Raw genomic sequence first — 17,918 nt, 5'->3', positions numbered from 1 at the left:
TTAGTAAATTTACAATTAAAATGAGTTGGACAATTTAATTGAGTTGGACAATTTAAATGTCTTGTACAATTTAATTGGCCACTTAATCCACATAGAGACGATCGGTGTTGGTTTGCTCGATAATCTGGGCAAAAAGTCTAAGTGGAATAGAATGGCCCACCAAGTGTCAATGCAATGCTGACCACCTGGCGCTTCAAGTGAAAGAATTTTAATGACCACGCGTTTGTCGATGGGTTTGGCCTGTTAAAAAAGAAAAGGAAGGTTATGTGAAGCGGGTCCTTAAAACCCGACCCGCGGGATCATGTATTAGGAAAGATAAATAAACTGTAGGTGGATGCCCTAATGGTATCCTTGCGGTCTCATTAGAAATAGGGAAAAATCCCCAAAGAAGAGGTTATTGAGAGATGGATTGGGATTCATCAGAGAAAGAGAAATCAAGCAGAGACAAACATCGTAGCGATGAGCACCGCCATCACCGTAGTTCGAAGCATCGATCCGAAGACGGGCGCCACCGATCTGAAAGAGAAGGAAGCCGTGAAAGAAAGGATGAATCCGTGGAGAAAAAGAATTCGCATAAGAGGAAAGAGCGAGAAGAAAGTGGCAATGTGGATGAGAAGAGAGCTAGAAGTGGACATTCGAGGGATAAGGATGAGGAGAGAAGAGATAGAAGGAGGTTTGACGATAATAAATCAAAGGAGACTCATGAACAAAGGAGGGGAACTGGATCTCAAATTAAAGATGATAATGCCCAGGATGACGCTGTTGGTTCCATTGCTAAGGTGTGTTTCCTAATTTTGCTTATTTCTTGCTGCCATATATGTTTTGCTCTTCACCTCAACTATTCCACATGCGTCCACTCCCAGGCTGATGAGAAATAAAAAATTACCTAGCCTTTTTACCTTTGATGTCCTCCGATTTCTGTTACTATCTTATACTTCGATTAGCCTATTATTTTGTTGTAGTTACTCTTCAGTATGTTATCTCATGCTTTCTGGAGTATTTTGTCATGGCTTCGTCATTTCCGTGACTTTCTTTTCCGAACTGCTTTGAACTTTTTTTCTTCCTCGAGCAGAGGGTCTATCGGAAACAGCCTCTCTACCTCCTTGAGCTAGGGGTAAGGTCTGCATACACTCTACCCTCCCCAGACCCCACGTTGTGGATCACACTGTGTATGTTGTTGTTTTTACCTTTGATAGTCAAACACTGGTCTTCCATGGTTCCCATTCTAACTTCATTGATCTCTTGGGTGCTGGCTTGCCTTCTGTATTTTATATAAATCTTGCTTATTAGATGACTATATTCCGATGTTCTCTTTGTTGAGAGCTACTATCTTTTATTCTTGTTGTTTGATGGATAACTTTGGGGCATGATTGAAATGAGACCCCTTTTTTTTAAACTTTAAGTGCAAACCTCAAGTGCAACGACTAACCTCATCTATTAACTATGTATACTATCTGTGTTTCAACCCCCACCATCCCTTATTCTGTCCTGTTTCTTCGGAAGATAATGTTATCATGCGTTCTTGCATGTTATTTTTCTTATACACAAATTTGTGGCGCGTCTAGTGGTGGCCATTTTAACTCAAAATTGTCTAACCCGCCGCCCGTAATTGACCTGCCCATCTAAAATGCCAATTTGACCACTGTTAGTAGATAAACCGATTTCTTCCACTTCTGAACCCCAACCAATTCGATTAGGGGTCAGTACACTAAGATTTAAGGTCATTTCTTCAAATTGCTCTACATTTCTAAGTCCATAGCCTCTGCAGTAGCTTCGTCGATATTACCTACCAAATAAAAGGCCTGGTCAGGGAGACCCCGTGATAAAATGGGTTGAAAACGGGTTGGCAGTGGGTTAAATACGATTTAGTAACAATCAGAATTTCGCTTTGTGTTGTTGGGTTAAGGATCTCCGGTTGGGATAATGATCTTCGGTGGTGAAGATTTTAAGCTTTTTCTAGAGGTTGCAGTCAGGAGATGAGGATAAAAATAGCTATTGATTTGTGAATGATCAAAAAATCATATGAAGTAAAACAGTAAAGAATGAGACACCCGTAATCAGTTCATTGAACTGGAAACAAGCAATATTATACTAATGAGTACTTAAAAGAAAATTAGAAAAAATCCCCCATAAATTCTCTTTGTTCATTTATAATTGATGATGAATCCATTTCATGTGGGTCTTAATATACTAGCTGAAAAATACAAAAACAAACTTGTGGAAAGGAAGATAACAAAACTTTATCCAGTCTTTTATTTTATCTACTCATTTTTCATTTTTCATTTTGACTGTTTCATTGTACTTGGAAGATGCCATAATCATTTTCGGTGAAAATTTCTAAATCAACTTTTTTTCCTAGAACACCTATAAAATATGGCTTAACCCATCTTCAACCGGCATATTAAGCATTCAACATGTTTTTGACCCACATGAAATATGAGCGTTGGGTTTTGACCCATTTTGTTCAAACCCGTTTTCAACCCGCCCAAATTCAACACAAGCCACCTATTTGCCAGCATTAGGTGTGTCTCTATCGGAGTAACAATATTCTAGACATGTTTAGTAGTACAATAAAAGAATGTTATCTACATTGAAAATGGGATTCAAGATGGAGAGCTGAAGTGCGAAAATAAAGTCTTAGGTAGACAAATTTGTGGTGTACGCTTCCCAAAGGTAACAGAGTTATGTGAAGTTTCCACTGGTTTGACGCAAATTGGCCCTCGATTGCAAAGGAACTCTTTCTGACCCACTGTTCATTCTCTTATTGCTTAATCAATGCATTTCAAGTAAGTAATTGCTAGTAAAATGCGACATGGTGCCCTGGTTTTTCAATGTTTGTTTCTGTTTCAAAGGATGAAAAAGAGGACTACCTAGACCACGAAACTCCCTATATGTGCATGGGTTCCCGAGAAGGGTTGGATCACATTTGGTCTTGTAAGTAGTGTTACCTTGCATTTTTATAATAAGTTGTTTCATGACTTGAACCGGTGACCTCATGCTCACACAGAGTTAGTGTTGTAAAAAGCGAGCGATATGAAGCAAAGTGAGCATATTCTGCTTCAAGGTTTTGAAGCGACCGCTTCATGGTCTGAAGCGTGAAACGAGGTTGAGGCGCTCACTTCATCTCTGCTTTTAAGAAAGAGACCTAACCGGAAGAAAAAGAAAAGTTGGAACTTTTTTTTTGAAGAAAAAGTTGAAGAGCGTTCTTCAGCATTATATAGATAGAGGCTCCAATTCATTGACTCCATCATCTGTTATTCATCTCCATTGACTTGAACGTTCAACCTAGGATTCAAATTTTTTCCTCAGGTATCTTCATCTATGAGACTTGCCTAGGGTTTCAAATTAGCCAGGTAATCTTGTTTTGTCGTTCTTCTTTCTTCTCCTTCGTCGTTTTTAGGGTTTTTTGCGCTCAGTTCCTTTTTTTTTTTTTACACAATTCTTTCTTCTTCATGCTGTTGCTGCGATTTTCTTCTTTTGTAGTTCTTCTTCAGTTTTTAGTTCCCTTTTTCTTATTTCTTCTTCTTTAGCTTTTATTTCTTTGTTTGCCTTCATTTTTTTTAAGTTTATTAATTAAATAGAATTAGTCATTTTCAGTTTTTAATTTAAGCCCAAGGTGTATGTTTTCTTTGTTTCATTCCATTTTTTCAGTAGGTAATAACTATTTTGAGTTACAGTTAGATGTTTCTTCATTTTTTTCTCTTAACAACGGTGATAAATGGCATCACGCATTCAAAGGAGAGACCCAACTTGGGCTTATGGAAACAAAGTTAGTGAGATTGATAAAAGCTCAATCAGATTTGTGTTTTGTAACAAGATTGGCAGAGGGGAAATTTCTCGTCACAAACATATCATTGGTGGTATAACAATGTCACATTTAGCCCAAAGTGCCGGAAACATGTGAAGGAAGAGTAAAAAAAGTTCACTGAGAAAAAAAAAAAGAGATAAAATGTCAAAGTGCACCATCAAGAATCTGTGACTAGTCTTTAATGAGATAGAGGAAGCTAAAGCTAATGATTTGTCGCTTTTCTCGAAATCGCAAAATAGGGAAAAGGGAACAACATTCTCTTCAAGTTGTGGATCTACCGGTAGGACTAAAGTCCTATAGATTGTTATTTCCCGCAAAAGTCCGAAGATGTGGTTAGGGCAGGGAAAGCGCTAAAACTCCTAAAGATATTGCCAAGGTATTTTACGGGGACGGATGTATGATGCAGGGATGAAAGGCTCCCTTTTAGTTGTGTGAATTATACTAAACCTTTTTCAGCTTTCATTTGGGTCGTAGGTCGATTTAGTCCAGGAATGAAGTCCCTCACATATCATGAAGTTAAATGTTCTTATCACGCTAAAATGTGAATTCTTGCCCAAAACTCAGCCGAGTCCCTAGGTTCTCACCCCGAACCATCACAACAAGCTCGAAAACCATATATGAACCTATGGGAAGTCTCAAATCAAGGGACATGATGCTATCACTTAAAACAAGGGGTTGGACTGAATATACTCACTTAAGCAACCTGTACAGTGGATATATAATTTTGATAGATAGTAAGCATAGAACATCAGAGATATGTAAATATACAACATAATCAAATATGCACAGATACGACATATATATGAAATGCATAAATCACGAGTTAGAATCAGATATGCATAATAAAGCCTGCACTTTTACTCAACACCAGCGCTACATTTGCACGCACTTTGCCTGAAGTACTCGAGTTATACAGTGATTCATGAGGGAAGAATTTATATCCACATGCCGCATGATAAATCACGTACCATAATCTGCATGGACAACTAACGTGCCATAACCACATCTAGCTGTGACAACAAATATGCAATTATAATACATATGTAAATGCATGACTAGCAACTAAACATGTAATCCTACGTACATATAGCTCTGTTAAACTATCATGAATACGATGCCTATACCATTATTCTATCATATAGAATGCTCAAAGTATTCATGGCACAAAAAAGTAGCATATAAAGCATTTACGTCTACAAAAACCTATACCTGGTAGAGTATTTATAACTTCGGTATGACGCATTATGCTCATCATCACATATACAATACCCCTATATATGTAGCATATGCAAACGATATCATTTTAAGAAAATTCCCGCATTGGTCAAAGCATTAACTTACTTCGGTTTAAAGCTAGTGTTAACTTTATCACTTTTCTTCGCCCCGAGTCCTCAAAATTCAAAACAACGTAGCCAGTGTGATCTCATAAGTGGGATTTGAGAAGGGTGGGTTGTACGCAGACCTTACCCCTATCCTGGGTAAGATAGAGAAGTTTCTTATAAGACCCTTGGCTTGAGAAAAGTGTTTTCAAAATAGGTTTTGAAAATACAAGAGTAAAAAGCCATGTTGAAAAGGAATTGAAGAAGAGAAGAGTATTGACAACAAGTAGTAGAGATAACCAAAGAAAAAGAACATCAACAGTAGTGAAATTAAGGAATACGACAATACCAGCGCAATAGTAGTGAAACTGATAAAGGGGAAGTGGAAGCAAATAAAGTGTTCTAAACTAGCGCTAAGCTCACCCCCAAAAAAGAAAGAAAAGACTCAACTACCTACTAACCTTCTACCCTCTAATCATCGACCTCTACGCTCTCTTATCTAGTGTTCTATCCTCGGTGAGCGGAACATGTGCCATGTCTTGTCTCATTAGCTTCCCAGTTTGAGCATGACATTACAAGCAGATATTCAAGGGTATTCTTTCCCAATTCTTTCTTGGTGTACTACTATCTCCCCTTAAACCTATCACGGCTATTCTCTCGCACCTCCTCTTTGTGGCATTTGAGCTCCTCCTCTTCACATGCACGAGTCCTCCAAATAAGCTTGATATATTCAAAAGAATACTTATGAGGTTAGACAAATCTAATGATGTCAACTTCATATTTTTAGACTAGGTCAAAGTTAAAGTCAACACCGAGCCTCATGGTCAAACCTCGAAATAATTTGTTTTCCTGGGTTACCCGTAACCCTATGAGTCCAAATACACAATTAGATTCCTAATCCAACTTCAAATCAATGCTCAAACCCCCACTTTGATGTTTCTAGGGTTTAGACCCAAAACCTCCAATTTTGGCATTCAAGTTCATGGTTTTGATGACAACATCTTACTTAGAATCATGTATAATCGCTAGGGTTTAGTGTAGAATCGTTACCTCGAAGTTATATATCGTTTCTGCGTTGAATCCCCCTTCAATCCGTAGCCTAGGTCGTCCAAAATTGTGTTGGAATGCTAAAAATTTCAAAAACGACCTTTTATACTACAACGATTTTAGCAATCGCAGTGGCTAGCCAGAATTGCACCAACTGGCTCGCAATGCGACAGGACACTCTGGCTGGCCTCACAATTTTGAGCAAGCCACAATACACAATTGTGTTGCGGTTTGCAATTGCGTGGCCATTTCCGCAATTGCGGTCGCACCAGAAAAATAAAATTTGCAACATACTGTAATGTGATTTCTTGCCCAAACCTCACCCGAGCCCCTCGGGTCCCAACCCGAACCGTCCCAACAATCATATATGAAATCTAAGAGAAGTCCCAAATTAAGGAATGTGATGCAATTATTTAAAACAAGAGGTTGAGATGTTACATAATTGCTTGCCACAACCTTAAAGCGTCTCAGTGATCTAGTGTTCATTGGGAGATCGACACTGATCAATAGTGTTCTGGATGCCATGCCCACATACATGATGTCCCTATTCGCTATTCCTAAGAGTGTTATTGAGAGATTGGATCTCTTGAGAAGGAACTTTCTTTGGGAGGGTAATAATGACACTAAAAAGATCCATCTGGTTAAATGGGAGGCTCTAATAGGAAGCAAAAAGGCAGGGAGCCTGGGAATTAGGAATTTGAAAGCTCAAAACCAAAGCCTTTTGGATGAAATGGCTTTGGAGATTTGCTTCCATTGAACAATCCTTGTGGAAAGAGGTGATAAATGTGAAATATGAAAGGGAAAACAACTGGACAACTAAACCTATAACTAGTACTTATGGAACAAGTTTATGGAGAGCTATCAGGAATCAATGGCCAAAGTTCAAAGGAAATTGCAAATTAAAGGCAGGAAATGGCATGAAGATATCCTTCTGGGAAGACAATTGGTTAGAACAAGGTAATTTGAAACTCTTATTCCCAGATATATACTTCTTCAACCAGCAACAAAATGCCTCTGTGGCAAGAGGTATGGTCTAATCAGGGGTGGAATTTGAGTTTTCAAAGACTACTAAATGACTGGGAGATTCAGAGAGTAGCAGATTTCTACAAGACCTTGGAGCAATTTAAGGGACCATCTGATGATGAAGACTGCCTAATCTGGCAGAATCACAAACTAGGCAAGTTTTCTGTAAAGGAGGCGTACAAGACTTTTAACATTTTCAGAAACCAAATTGACCACTGGCCATGGAAATTGATATGGAAAGTTAAGATCCCTTACAAAGTTTCTTGTTTTGTTTGGCTGCTAGCTAAGCAGGCAGTACTAACTTAGGAAAATCTCATGAAGGGGTTTTAATTTTAGTCCAAGGTGTTTCTTTTGTGGTGAAGTTTATTCACTGCAAGATTACCTTTCAGATATGGAGTTTATTCATCAATTTGAAAGGGTTAACATGGATAATGCCTGAGAAAATTGTTCAAGTCCTGGAGATGTGGAATAGTTATGCCAACCTTTCTGGCCACAAAGAGAGATGGAGAATTATACCAGCTTGCATCTGGTGGTCTGTGTGGAGTGAAAGGAACCTTAGAAGTTTTGAAAATTACTGCAATTCTTTACAGAAGATGAAAATGAACTGTCTTACTTTATTCTACTTTTGGTGTAAACAGGAGTATATGGAAGATCTAGAATCATTTATGGATGTCTTAGGTTCTGTATAAGTTTTTGTTATAGGATTGAAGATCTTCTGAATACTCCTTTGTAACTATGAGACCTGTAACTGTTTGTGGCAGGTCTGATTTTTGGATAAATATACGAGTGTTACCTTTTCAAAAAAATAAAAAATAATACAATAATACAATCAAACATTGAGGCGTCGTTGCAAACCTCTTAATATGATTTTACTCAGTTTCTTTGGACAATAGTGATGAGGCTAATAAGTGGCTGAGTAGTGTCTCTGAAAATCACGAAGGTGAAGAAATATTTGATGGAGATTCTGATTCCACTTGGGGTTGCGGAGGTAAGTGGAGTCGAGGAGAACATTTATGGTTTAAGGACATAGGAAGGGGAAAAAAAGTAGCTACAAATCTCTTCCTAATTGATGAAGAAGAGCAATATAATGATGATGATGAAAGAGATATTGATAATTTTTCTTAAAAGAATAGGGTGTTGATCTATTTATATTTTGGTTTTGATTTTGCTTGTCCTTTGGAGGAATTTTTTGCTAGCTACTTTTTTAGCTTTTAAATTGAAACATTTGATTATATATATTGTCTCTGTAGAAGGTTTATTTTGGTCTTCTTCGAAAAATTGCGCTTCACTTCAATGAAGTGAGCTATTCACTTCTCACACTTTAAGTGAAGCGGGACCCGTCTCTTTTTTGCGCTTTGCGCTCTCAAAAGCACCATTGTTCTAAAGCTTCGCTTCAGATTAAGGAATTCGGTCGATAAAATGCTTTCGTCATATTGCCACATGGAATTCTCGTAATGTTTTGCTCAGTGTTGAGTCTTCACCTTGGAAGATTTAGATAGTGTATTCGACTTCCCAATGTTCTTGCTGTTTTCTGTGTTTTTTTCCTGCTGATTGAGAAGTGCTGTGCATTTTAATTATTGTACCTTGAGATGAATACTGTGTTTCTATACTTTCTCTGCGTGTGACACTTCAGTGCTCTGTGGCATGTTTTTTCCTGATTTTCCTGTGACCTTACTTTTCAGGGTGTGACAATGGGATCATACAATGTGACGTCAAGGACTTCGCCTGATAACTGTTTGGCTCATGGTGATTCTCCAGCTACCAAGGTATCTTCGCTTACTACCACAAAAGATAAGGGAGTTAATATTAACGGATCTCATCAAGTTCCTGGGAAATCTAGTACAGATGGGGCAGCTTCTGGTGCTGGCAAGAGTGGGAGCTTATCCCTTGATGCTTTAGCAAAAGCGAAGAGAGCTTTACAAATGCGTAAGGAGTTGGCTGAAAAGTTTAAGAAGATACCCGCAGTAAGTTGCTGCATATGAATTTCTAGCACATTCCGTTTTGCACGCTGTTTTCTTCTTGGTTGTTGGATCTCTTTTGCTCCCCATCCCGGTTCCTTTGTTCGGGGATAGATTTGGGGGGTGGAGAGCGCAAAAGGAAATAAATGAAAGATTAGAATTTCCACTGTGCTATTTGTGAAACCTCTCATAGTCTTTGTAAGTGTCCTCATTTGTATCATGCAGCTAAACAAGAACAAGGGTGCCAACTTTACGAGAGAGGGAATTCCAGAGGTGGGACCCAAGGAGAGCCTTCAACCTTCAGCTAATGCAGGGATTTTTCCGACTCCAGTTGCATATTCTGATTCAGCACCAAGTACATCAATTTTGGCTGCTGCAGCTTCTACAAATCCACCACCCAGTGGTTTGCCTCATCTCTCAGGGCTCACAGCACAGAAATATGAAGCGGTAAAGCGTGCACAGGAGCTTGCTGCTAAGATGGGATTCCGACAGGACCCAGAGTTTGCTCCCCTTATAAACATGTTTCCTGGGCAAATGCCACCAGAGGTTGCCCTTCAGCCAAAGCCTGCAAAAGCTCCTGTTCTTCGATTGGATGCCCTAGGCAGGGAAATTGATGAGCAGGGAAATATTGTCAATATGTCTAAGCCATCTAGCACCCTTAAGGTATGGCTCATTTTGTTCAGGCTGCCCTTGCTCATTTTTTATATGTTATTTGAATTTGTGTGTTTAACCTGGAGTGTATGTGCAGGTGAACATCAATAAGAAGAAACAAGAAGCATTTCAAATTCTCAAACCTGAATTAGAGGTTGATCCTGAGAAAAATCCCCATTTTGATCCAAACATGGGCATTGACAAGAACAAAATATTGAGGCCCAAGAGGATGACATTTCAGTTTGTGGAGGAAGGGAAATGGTCCAGAGATGCAGAAATAATCAAGTTAAAGGTACTTTATTTTTCTTGTTTTGGCTGCTGGTGCTGTTTGGATACGGCCCTTCCGCGGGTCCTCCGTGAACACGGTGCACTGGGCTGCCCTTTTTCTGCTGTTGTTTGTTTTCCTTCAGTACTCCCTTCTCTGTTCTTATTGCTTCCTATACTAGTTTTGATCAGTGTTGCAATATTTGTTTTCAGAGCCAATTTGGTGAAGCAAGAGCCAAAGAGCTGAAGGCAAAACAAGCACAGTTGAGCAAGGCTAAAGCAGAGCCTGACATAAATCCGAATCTCATTGAGGTATCGGAAAGGGTTATCACCAAGGACAAGCAAAAGGAGCCTATTCCTGAAGTTGAGTGGTGGTAAGTTATCTAAATGTTTTTCAATGTCAATATGGTTTACTGTTACCATTCTCCAAAAAAAAAAAAAAGTCAAATATGGTTTTGCTTTCTAGTACACTTAGATATGTCTCCTGAGTTCTCATTGTTGGGGCCACAGTATGGCTTGGGAGCTTGAACTGGCGCTCTTGATGTAACTGTAAAATGAGAGCTACTTGGTATGTGGTAGATCCCTATGTGCTTCGGTGATCTGTCTATCTATGATTCACCAAGATAAGGATTACAGAAAGAACATACATTATGCAACCTCTCTGCACATGAAATTACTCCACCTTCCTCTCTCTGACAATATCTTTCTGCAGAACCCTCTGCCCGAGTACCTGTGATGTGGATTGTAAATACTTGTGATGTTGCAAGCCTCTTTGGTTTGTTGTATCTGTTACCTATGCTTAACCTGTTATAAAGTTCTAGAGCTGGAAAATAATGAAATATTGACTAGAGGTTAAGTTTTCTTGTGTCTTGTAGCTGTTTGTTTTTCCTTGAAATTACTGTTCTTTTGTGCTTGCCCTTATTTTCTTGCCTTGACCTGCCAGGGATGCTCCTCTGTTACGATCTGGTACTTATGGTGATGTAGTTGATGGTAACATAACTAATAAACAGTTGAAGATTGAAAAGATCACCATGTATGTTGAACACCCTCGCCCTATTGAGCCTCCTGCTGAACCAGCTCCACCTCCTCCCCAGCCATTGAAACTAACCAAAAAGGAGCAAAAGAAACTTCGAACCCAGCGAAGACTGGCCAGGGAGAAAGAAAGACAAGAAATGATACGTCAAGGCCTGGTAGAACCACCAAAGCCTAAAGTTAAAATGAGCAATCTAATGAAAGTTCTTGGCTCAGAAGCCACACAGGATCCTACAAAGCTTGAAATGGAGATTAGAAGTGCTGCTGCTGAGCGGGAGCAGGCTCATGTTGACAGGAATATTGCTCGTAAGCTTACTCCTGATGAGCGTCGTGAGAAGAAAGAGAGGAAACTTTTTGATGACCCAAATATCGCTACGGAGACTATTGTTTCAGTATACAAAATTAATGACCTCTCCCACCCACAAACTCGCTTCAAGGTTGATGTTAATGCTCAGGAGAATCGCTTGACCGGGTGTGCAGTGATCTCAGAAGGTATTAGTGTTGTTGTAGTTGAAGGTGGGAAAAAATCAATCAAGCGATATGGGAAACTTATGCTTAGGAGAATTGATTGGGCAGCTGCTGTTAAGAAAGAAGATGATGAAGGTGAAGGTGAAGGTGAATATGAAGATAAGCCTCTCAACAAGTGTGTGCTGGTCTGGCAAGGGAGCGTTGCTAAATCAAGCTTCCATAGGTTTTTTGTTCATGAGTGCAGGACTGAGGCTGCTGCTCGTAAAGTTTTTGCTGATGCTGGGGTTCCTCATTACTGGGATCTTGCTGTAAACTTCAAAGATGACGAATTTTAATTTATTTGAACGTCCTTCCGTCTCTGCTAAACCTGATTTTTCTAGTCTCTTGCTGTTCTATTGCAATTGGATTGCTCCTATTGTGGAATGATGTTGAAGAAAAGTGAACTTTCTAAGGACAGTTGTAATTTCGTGTTCTTAAAGGAGCACTTGCTTGCTGTCCAAGGCAGGCCTGTCCAGTGGATGGTGTCTACTATTTTGAGTAGATTCTACTTGTTTATCAAGTACTCCAACTACTTGTAGTTCAAAGTACACCTGTTCGTTTTTGTCCAATGTGTAATAGCTACTTTTTTCCGAGCTGAGGTAGTGTAGTGCATAACTCCATCAGCATCTGATGACTGACTAGGTGGTCGCTGCCTAAAGGGTGAAGTCGGTATGGATGAGTGCTTGAAGCTGTATGGTTGCTATAAATGTCTGTCCTTTTCTTTGTTCTGATGCAATGTGTTGCTTCCGTTTGTTCCTGATATTACTCATTTGATGTGACAACTGTGCATTTGCCTTGTATCAATTGGCAAGCAGTAGCTTTACATTAATTGGCTAGGATCGAAGTACTTACTCTCTCCTGTCTATGTTGCCTATCATTAAGTTTCTTTTTTACATTTACTTAAGATAATAGTTTTTCTTTTTTGGTTGAACAGTTTATCCAATTAATACCAAAAAAATGTGTACAATGAAGATCCAGGGGCAGAATAGTTCCTATCAGCTCTTCCTAAGCTACGGGAGAGCATAACTCCAGTTTACAGTCAATAAAAGCTAAGTAGGACGGCAACAAATCATAGATATTAACAGCAGCTAAGCATACAGCTCTGGAAAATCAGTCAGAACTTGCAATGCTTGCTTCCACTTTGCTAAATTTCTGACTCTGATATGTAAATGAATTACAATCTCTCTGCACATGAGTAGCTTCAAAGCTTGAACTTTGAAACCTTATCCTGTTCCTTTCTCTCCAAATGAGGGCAACAGTCATAGCAAATACACAACTAGCAATATCTCCAGTACCATTTTTCTTACTAGCTCGCTTGAATGCCCATTTCAGTTCATTTCTCCAGTCCCCTACGGTTCTGATAACCCCATCCATGTGCAGAGTCTTGCCCACAGGTGATTTGTGATTCTGCGCTCAAAGAACTAATGGCTGAAAGTTTCCACACTCCGGAGGGACCTGTATTCCCATCTTCAGCAGCCTTTCTACTTTAATAGTTATTTTAAGAGTACTTTTGCAAATTATCCTACATCTCTTCCTTAAATGTTTCACTTCATTAATATTTTTACTAATGGAGCTGTGTAAAGTATATTTGAGAGAATAGTAAAATTTTCTCTGTTTTCTTAGCACATCAAATATTTCAAAACAATTGCAATTTGTCAGCTAATAATTGGGATTGGAAGAAGTATTTGACAAGGAATGTGAGAACTGGGAGATGTCCTTGGCAAGATGGATTTGACAAAGCACATCTCCATCTCAATCATCTCTTGAAGTTGCTAATTCTCTTGAAGTTGCTAATTCTCAGATTATGTCCTCGATTTAAGGGGATTTTTTTTTTTTTTTTAACCAAGTATTTGTGATTCAGGTGCCATATGCTAGCTAGTATAGCTGCTACTTTTTGAAATGAGACGGTTCTGAGCGGCCTGAGGCTTTTGTTTGATGTTTTATTTTAAATAATTTAATATCATAGAAATAAGATTTGAGCAGTTACATGGTTCATTGATCATCAGATTCATGACATTTACCAAGGTTTGTTGTAAATAAGAATCAAATTAGTTTTGGTTATTGAGGGATCCACATACGTGTTGTATGTTGTATAATTGCAACAAACGGGCTGTGACCCACATACGTAATGACCGTACAGAATGATACTTGAGCACATTGATATAGTAATATTATGAAGGCCATAAACTTAATATTGATGGAGCCTACTTGCTACTTGGACCACAACACTTCTAATGGTATTGGAGGAGTCTTTACGAAAAATTGTGCTAACTGGGTTGCAGAGGTTATTAAAAAAGAGCGAAGGGGCTTCACACACATATGGAGATACAGGCTTAGGTTATTACAAAAGAGCGAAGGGGCTGAACCACACGCATATGGAGATACAGACTCTTCATGAAAGGCTTGAGCTAGCCTGCAGTCACAATTTTATTATCTCCGAAATAGAAACTGATGCTACGGAGGTGATTAATTTACTCCACCATGCTCCTCCACTTTTTGCTAACATTGTTTCTGAATGTAAGTACTTCATGAGGAATCTGGGGAATCCTCTGATCTGGCATAGCTTTCGAGAAGGAAATAAAGTGACTCATTTCCTCGCAACTGAAGAATCCAAGAGAGCCACTTCAGACAAGTCCAGTTTTTGTTGGAAGCTCCACCATGGATCAGATCAAATTTGCAAGATGATAGGAGTGATTGTTCTAGTACTAAGTCAGTTACTCTTTTGGCTTGTAATCATGTAGCAAAACTCGATAATCTGAGCATCCTAAACTCTGAAGTAGTCTCTGCTAGTAGTAACTCTACCATAACTAATAGTAGTAATATTGAAGTAGTTATGCCAGTAGGAACCAGAACTGGTGTTCAAAGTATGACATCAGCTGGTGGCAATATGCATGTACTTACTCGTTAATATATATAAATAAATGTCTGTGTTCAAAAAAAAAAAAAAAAAAAAAAGATATAGTAATATTATACAGTAGAATAAATCAGGTATAATTGAAGCAAGAGCATATTACTGAAATGCCAAACGAGCGATCTTACGCCAAATGGAAGTGTTGGAATGCAGTGGCAGTATCAAATCCAGTGTCCACACGCCGATAATTAGTTTGAGAAGGTTTTGATTAAAAAAAATTAATATATCACTAGGCGCCCCCGAATAATTTTTTAATGGAAAAAGCTCAAATATATCATAGAACTATTCGAAATGCCTATCCAGGGATCTTAGTAGCTCAATTGGTTGACTACCTGAACTTTTACTTTATTGGTGAAGTTTCGATTCCACCATAATTGCCTCTCCTATTTCTCCTTTCCCTACCCCCTATATGATTTTAAAAAAAAATGTCTATCCATGCCACTCGAAAATAGTTGGACATAAAATACCCTCGTCGAGACACATTTGACCCTTTCATGTCATTAACCACTGACGGCCCATACATCCGATTTTATAAGCCAAATTGTTGATTTTAAAATATCAGATATGCCTCATGTCATCCAATTAAATCACCCACATCACCTAACCGATTCCATCTATTTTCACCCATTCCTTGTATCCTCATTTCCCTCATTCGAACAAGTTATGTCAATTTGAAGAAAATCAAACAACTAATTTCATCACTTCCTAAATTGGACAATGATCCTCTGTTTTCCATTTCATGTTCTTCTCCAGATTCAAGTTGTGGTGCATTTTCATCTTCATCTGAAGCTCTCAGCTAAATCCTCAAGGACTAAATCAGTTAACCAAAATGTAGGGAGACGAGAAAATTATGGATACAGTGAATTTCATTTCGCTTGACGACTATCAAAAAAAAGAAAAAGAAAAAAGAAAAAAGAAAAGGGAAATCTGAAAAGTGTTTGTATTGAATAGTTGCTGGTTCAATAATTAATGAACTTATAATGAAGCTTTGATGATTTGATAAATAATGTATCCAATGACAATCAAGGGAGATATCAGGAAGTCATTTGAAGAATCAGATATCCAAACAGATCTCCAACAGATTCAGCGAAGCAATCATATCTACAAACAAACTGCTCAAAGGAACTAATCCTTATTATCACGCAAAAACGAGAGACTGAAAATCTATTTCATGCTAACTAGGAGGAAATAAAATATTGACCGATTCCTATTCAATGAAAGGTTGGATTTCAAGTTATGAAAATATTACCATAAGTTGATCAACATGGAATTAGCATTGAAGTAGGAAAGAGGAAGCCGACGCGCATACAAATAAATAAAAAGGAAGATCCAAGCAAAGAAGGTTTGGTTTTCCAGTACAACTAATGAAATCAAAACTTGGTTGGATTCAACATTCAAGGGTGACAACTACTTCCATATATACACAACACGAACAAGCTTTGGAGCTTAACCACAACAACATCCCAACGAGAGGCAAAGTGAGCGCATTGTTGAAAATGTTAACAATATCAATCAGAAAAATTGGATAAAAGGATTAAATCAGACTAAATCATTGCGTCATTGCAATCCACTGCCTTGAAAGCGAGCAAATCATTTAGACCGGTCGCTCCCCAAGGTTCTACAACACTGCCAAACACTTGCATTAGTGGCTGGAAGTTTGAAGTTGCACAAAACCAATTGCCCAGAAAACAACTCCAGAGGACAAGATGAGGAGAAGAATTTTTTCCATTTTTATAATTCATCAAGAAGAGCGGTTTATATAGGCCAAAAATCTGTAGGGGTCAAAGAGGTCTTAATGAGTCGTTAACCTAGTCATTAAAGAGGACTTAATGTGTCACTAATCTGGTCATTTAAATCAGTCAATTATTCGAGCATTAAAAGGAATTGAAGAGGTAAGAAGATAATTTATTTATTCGTTGCATTACACAAGGTCATTTCCAACAATCCCCCACTAATGCAAAGATAAAGAGTAAGAACAAATTCTAGGCAAAAGTAAGGAACATGTACTTAAATGTCAATATCTTTCGATTTGAATTAATACGCAATGAAATGAGGCAACAACTAATATCCACAAGTGAAGTACTCTTGAACTGAATGGACATAAGTTGAAACCTCACAACACATACCGTGTCCTTAATTTTATGCAAACTCCGCAATACTAACAAAGTGTTTTTATGGTCATGCACACACCTTGGGTCTTATGAGTGATCTAGAAAGACGGCTGAAGTCTTTCATAAAAGGCAACTACATATTTACACTCACGTAGGTGATTCCATCAAGTCTATCTTCAACTTAGACTACCATAAGGTTATGGAATCATTAAGAACAAAAATAAGCTCAACCTTTCTCATTTCAAGCGTGAATCCATTCAGTGCTTCTCAATAGCGCCACCACAACAGGTTATGGAAATATTAAGAGAAAAACTCAAGTAAATCCATCAAGTACGTCTAAAAAAATAAATCACAATGGGCTATGGATTAAGAGTAAAACTCAACCTTATAAAACACTACCACACGCCATAGGGATATGATATGTAATTTATATTGAGGACTCATATGACTTTGTTTGACCAACAAAAAGATATCCACCATACTTACCTCAGTCTGTGTGCTTTAGCGCTATTCCCCATGACATTTCAAGGATTATTCTCTTTGGAAAACCCTTGGTTACAGAATCCTCTAAATTTCTCTCTAACCTTACAAATTTAGAGGGAATAACACCATACTTCAATAGTTGCTCGACAGTATCATGTCTAACGCGAATGTGTCTTCTTCTTTTTTCCATTGTTTCACACCACTTTTTAAAGCATTCTCAAAGATGCAAATCACATTTTTCATGATAAATATTTTTCTCATTTCAATAATGATATTCGGCTAAAAAGTATTTATTTCAAGTACATTATCGCCTCATATCTTGATTATCGTTGTGCGGTTTATGTATTATTGGGTTGCTTTGAGCTTATTACGTGTTTTATGTGTGTAGGAATTGCTTGGGATTGGAAGAGCCATAAATGAATAAATTGACATGAAATCGAAGCAAAAACAATGGAAGCGAACGAAAGGAGGTCAACTTGCTCGCTTCGCGAGCCAGACAAGTGTGCCAGTGATGTTGGCAGCAACACAAATCGGTGAAGTCATTCCAAAAATGTCCCCATAGCCTGTAACTGCTGAAAATTTGAAAGAAGGTGCTCGTCAACCTCCTCGTAAAAAAGAGCCCATATTCGTGCCACTTCTGTCAGACTTTGGATGGGCTTAAATGATCTCCGAAAAAAAAAACCTAAGTCATATAAAAACCCCTAAAGAAATATTTTTGAAGGGGAGAGATGCACATAGGGCGGCGACAGAACTTGAATGCATTATTTTTGGAGGCAAACAAGCACGGAGCGGAAGAGATGGGAT

At 38.4% G+C, this 17,918-nt stretch overlaps 1 protein-coding gene across 2 annotated transcripts; it reads left to right on the top strand.

Moving 5' to 3' along the window:
• Window positions 1-250: 250 nt before the first annotated feature.
• LOC132050278 (protein RDM16) lies at window positions 251-12,407 on the top strand. 2 transcript variants are annotated; one of them, XM_059441458.1, is made up of 7 exons: window positions 724-779; window positions 8,880-8,963; window positions 9,043-9,161; window positions 9,381-9,818; window positions 9,904-10,098; window positions 10,284-10,444; window positions 11,014-12,407. In XM_059441458.1, exons 3-7 carry the CDS (start codon window positions 9,120-9,122, stop codon window positions 11,903-11,905), a joined length of 1,728 nt encoding a protein of 575 aa, XP_059297441.1. In that variant the 5' UTR covers window positions 724-779; window positions 8,880-8,963; window positions 9,043-9,119; the 3' UTR covers window positions 11,906-12,407. The 2 variants fall into 2 exon arrangements, with proteins under 2 accessions (XP_059297440.1, XP_059297441.1); XM_059441457.1 differs by having other exon boundaries at window positions 251-779; window positions 8,880-9,161.
• The last annotated feature ends 5,511 nt before the right edge of the window (window positions 12,408-17,918 follow it).

Source organism: Lycium ferocissimum, chromosome 3 (assembly GCF_029784015.1).
Source record: "Lycium ferocissimum isolate CSIRO_LF1 chromosome 3, AGI_CSIRO_Lferr_CH_V1, whole genome shotgun sequence".
Lineage (NCBI taxonomy): Eukaryota > Viridiplantae > Streptophyta > Magnoliopsida > Solanales > Solanaceae > Lycium > Lycium ferocissimum.
This window is presented reverse-complemented; position numbering and strand designations above follow the sequence as displayed.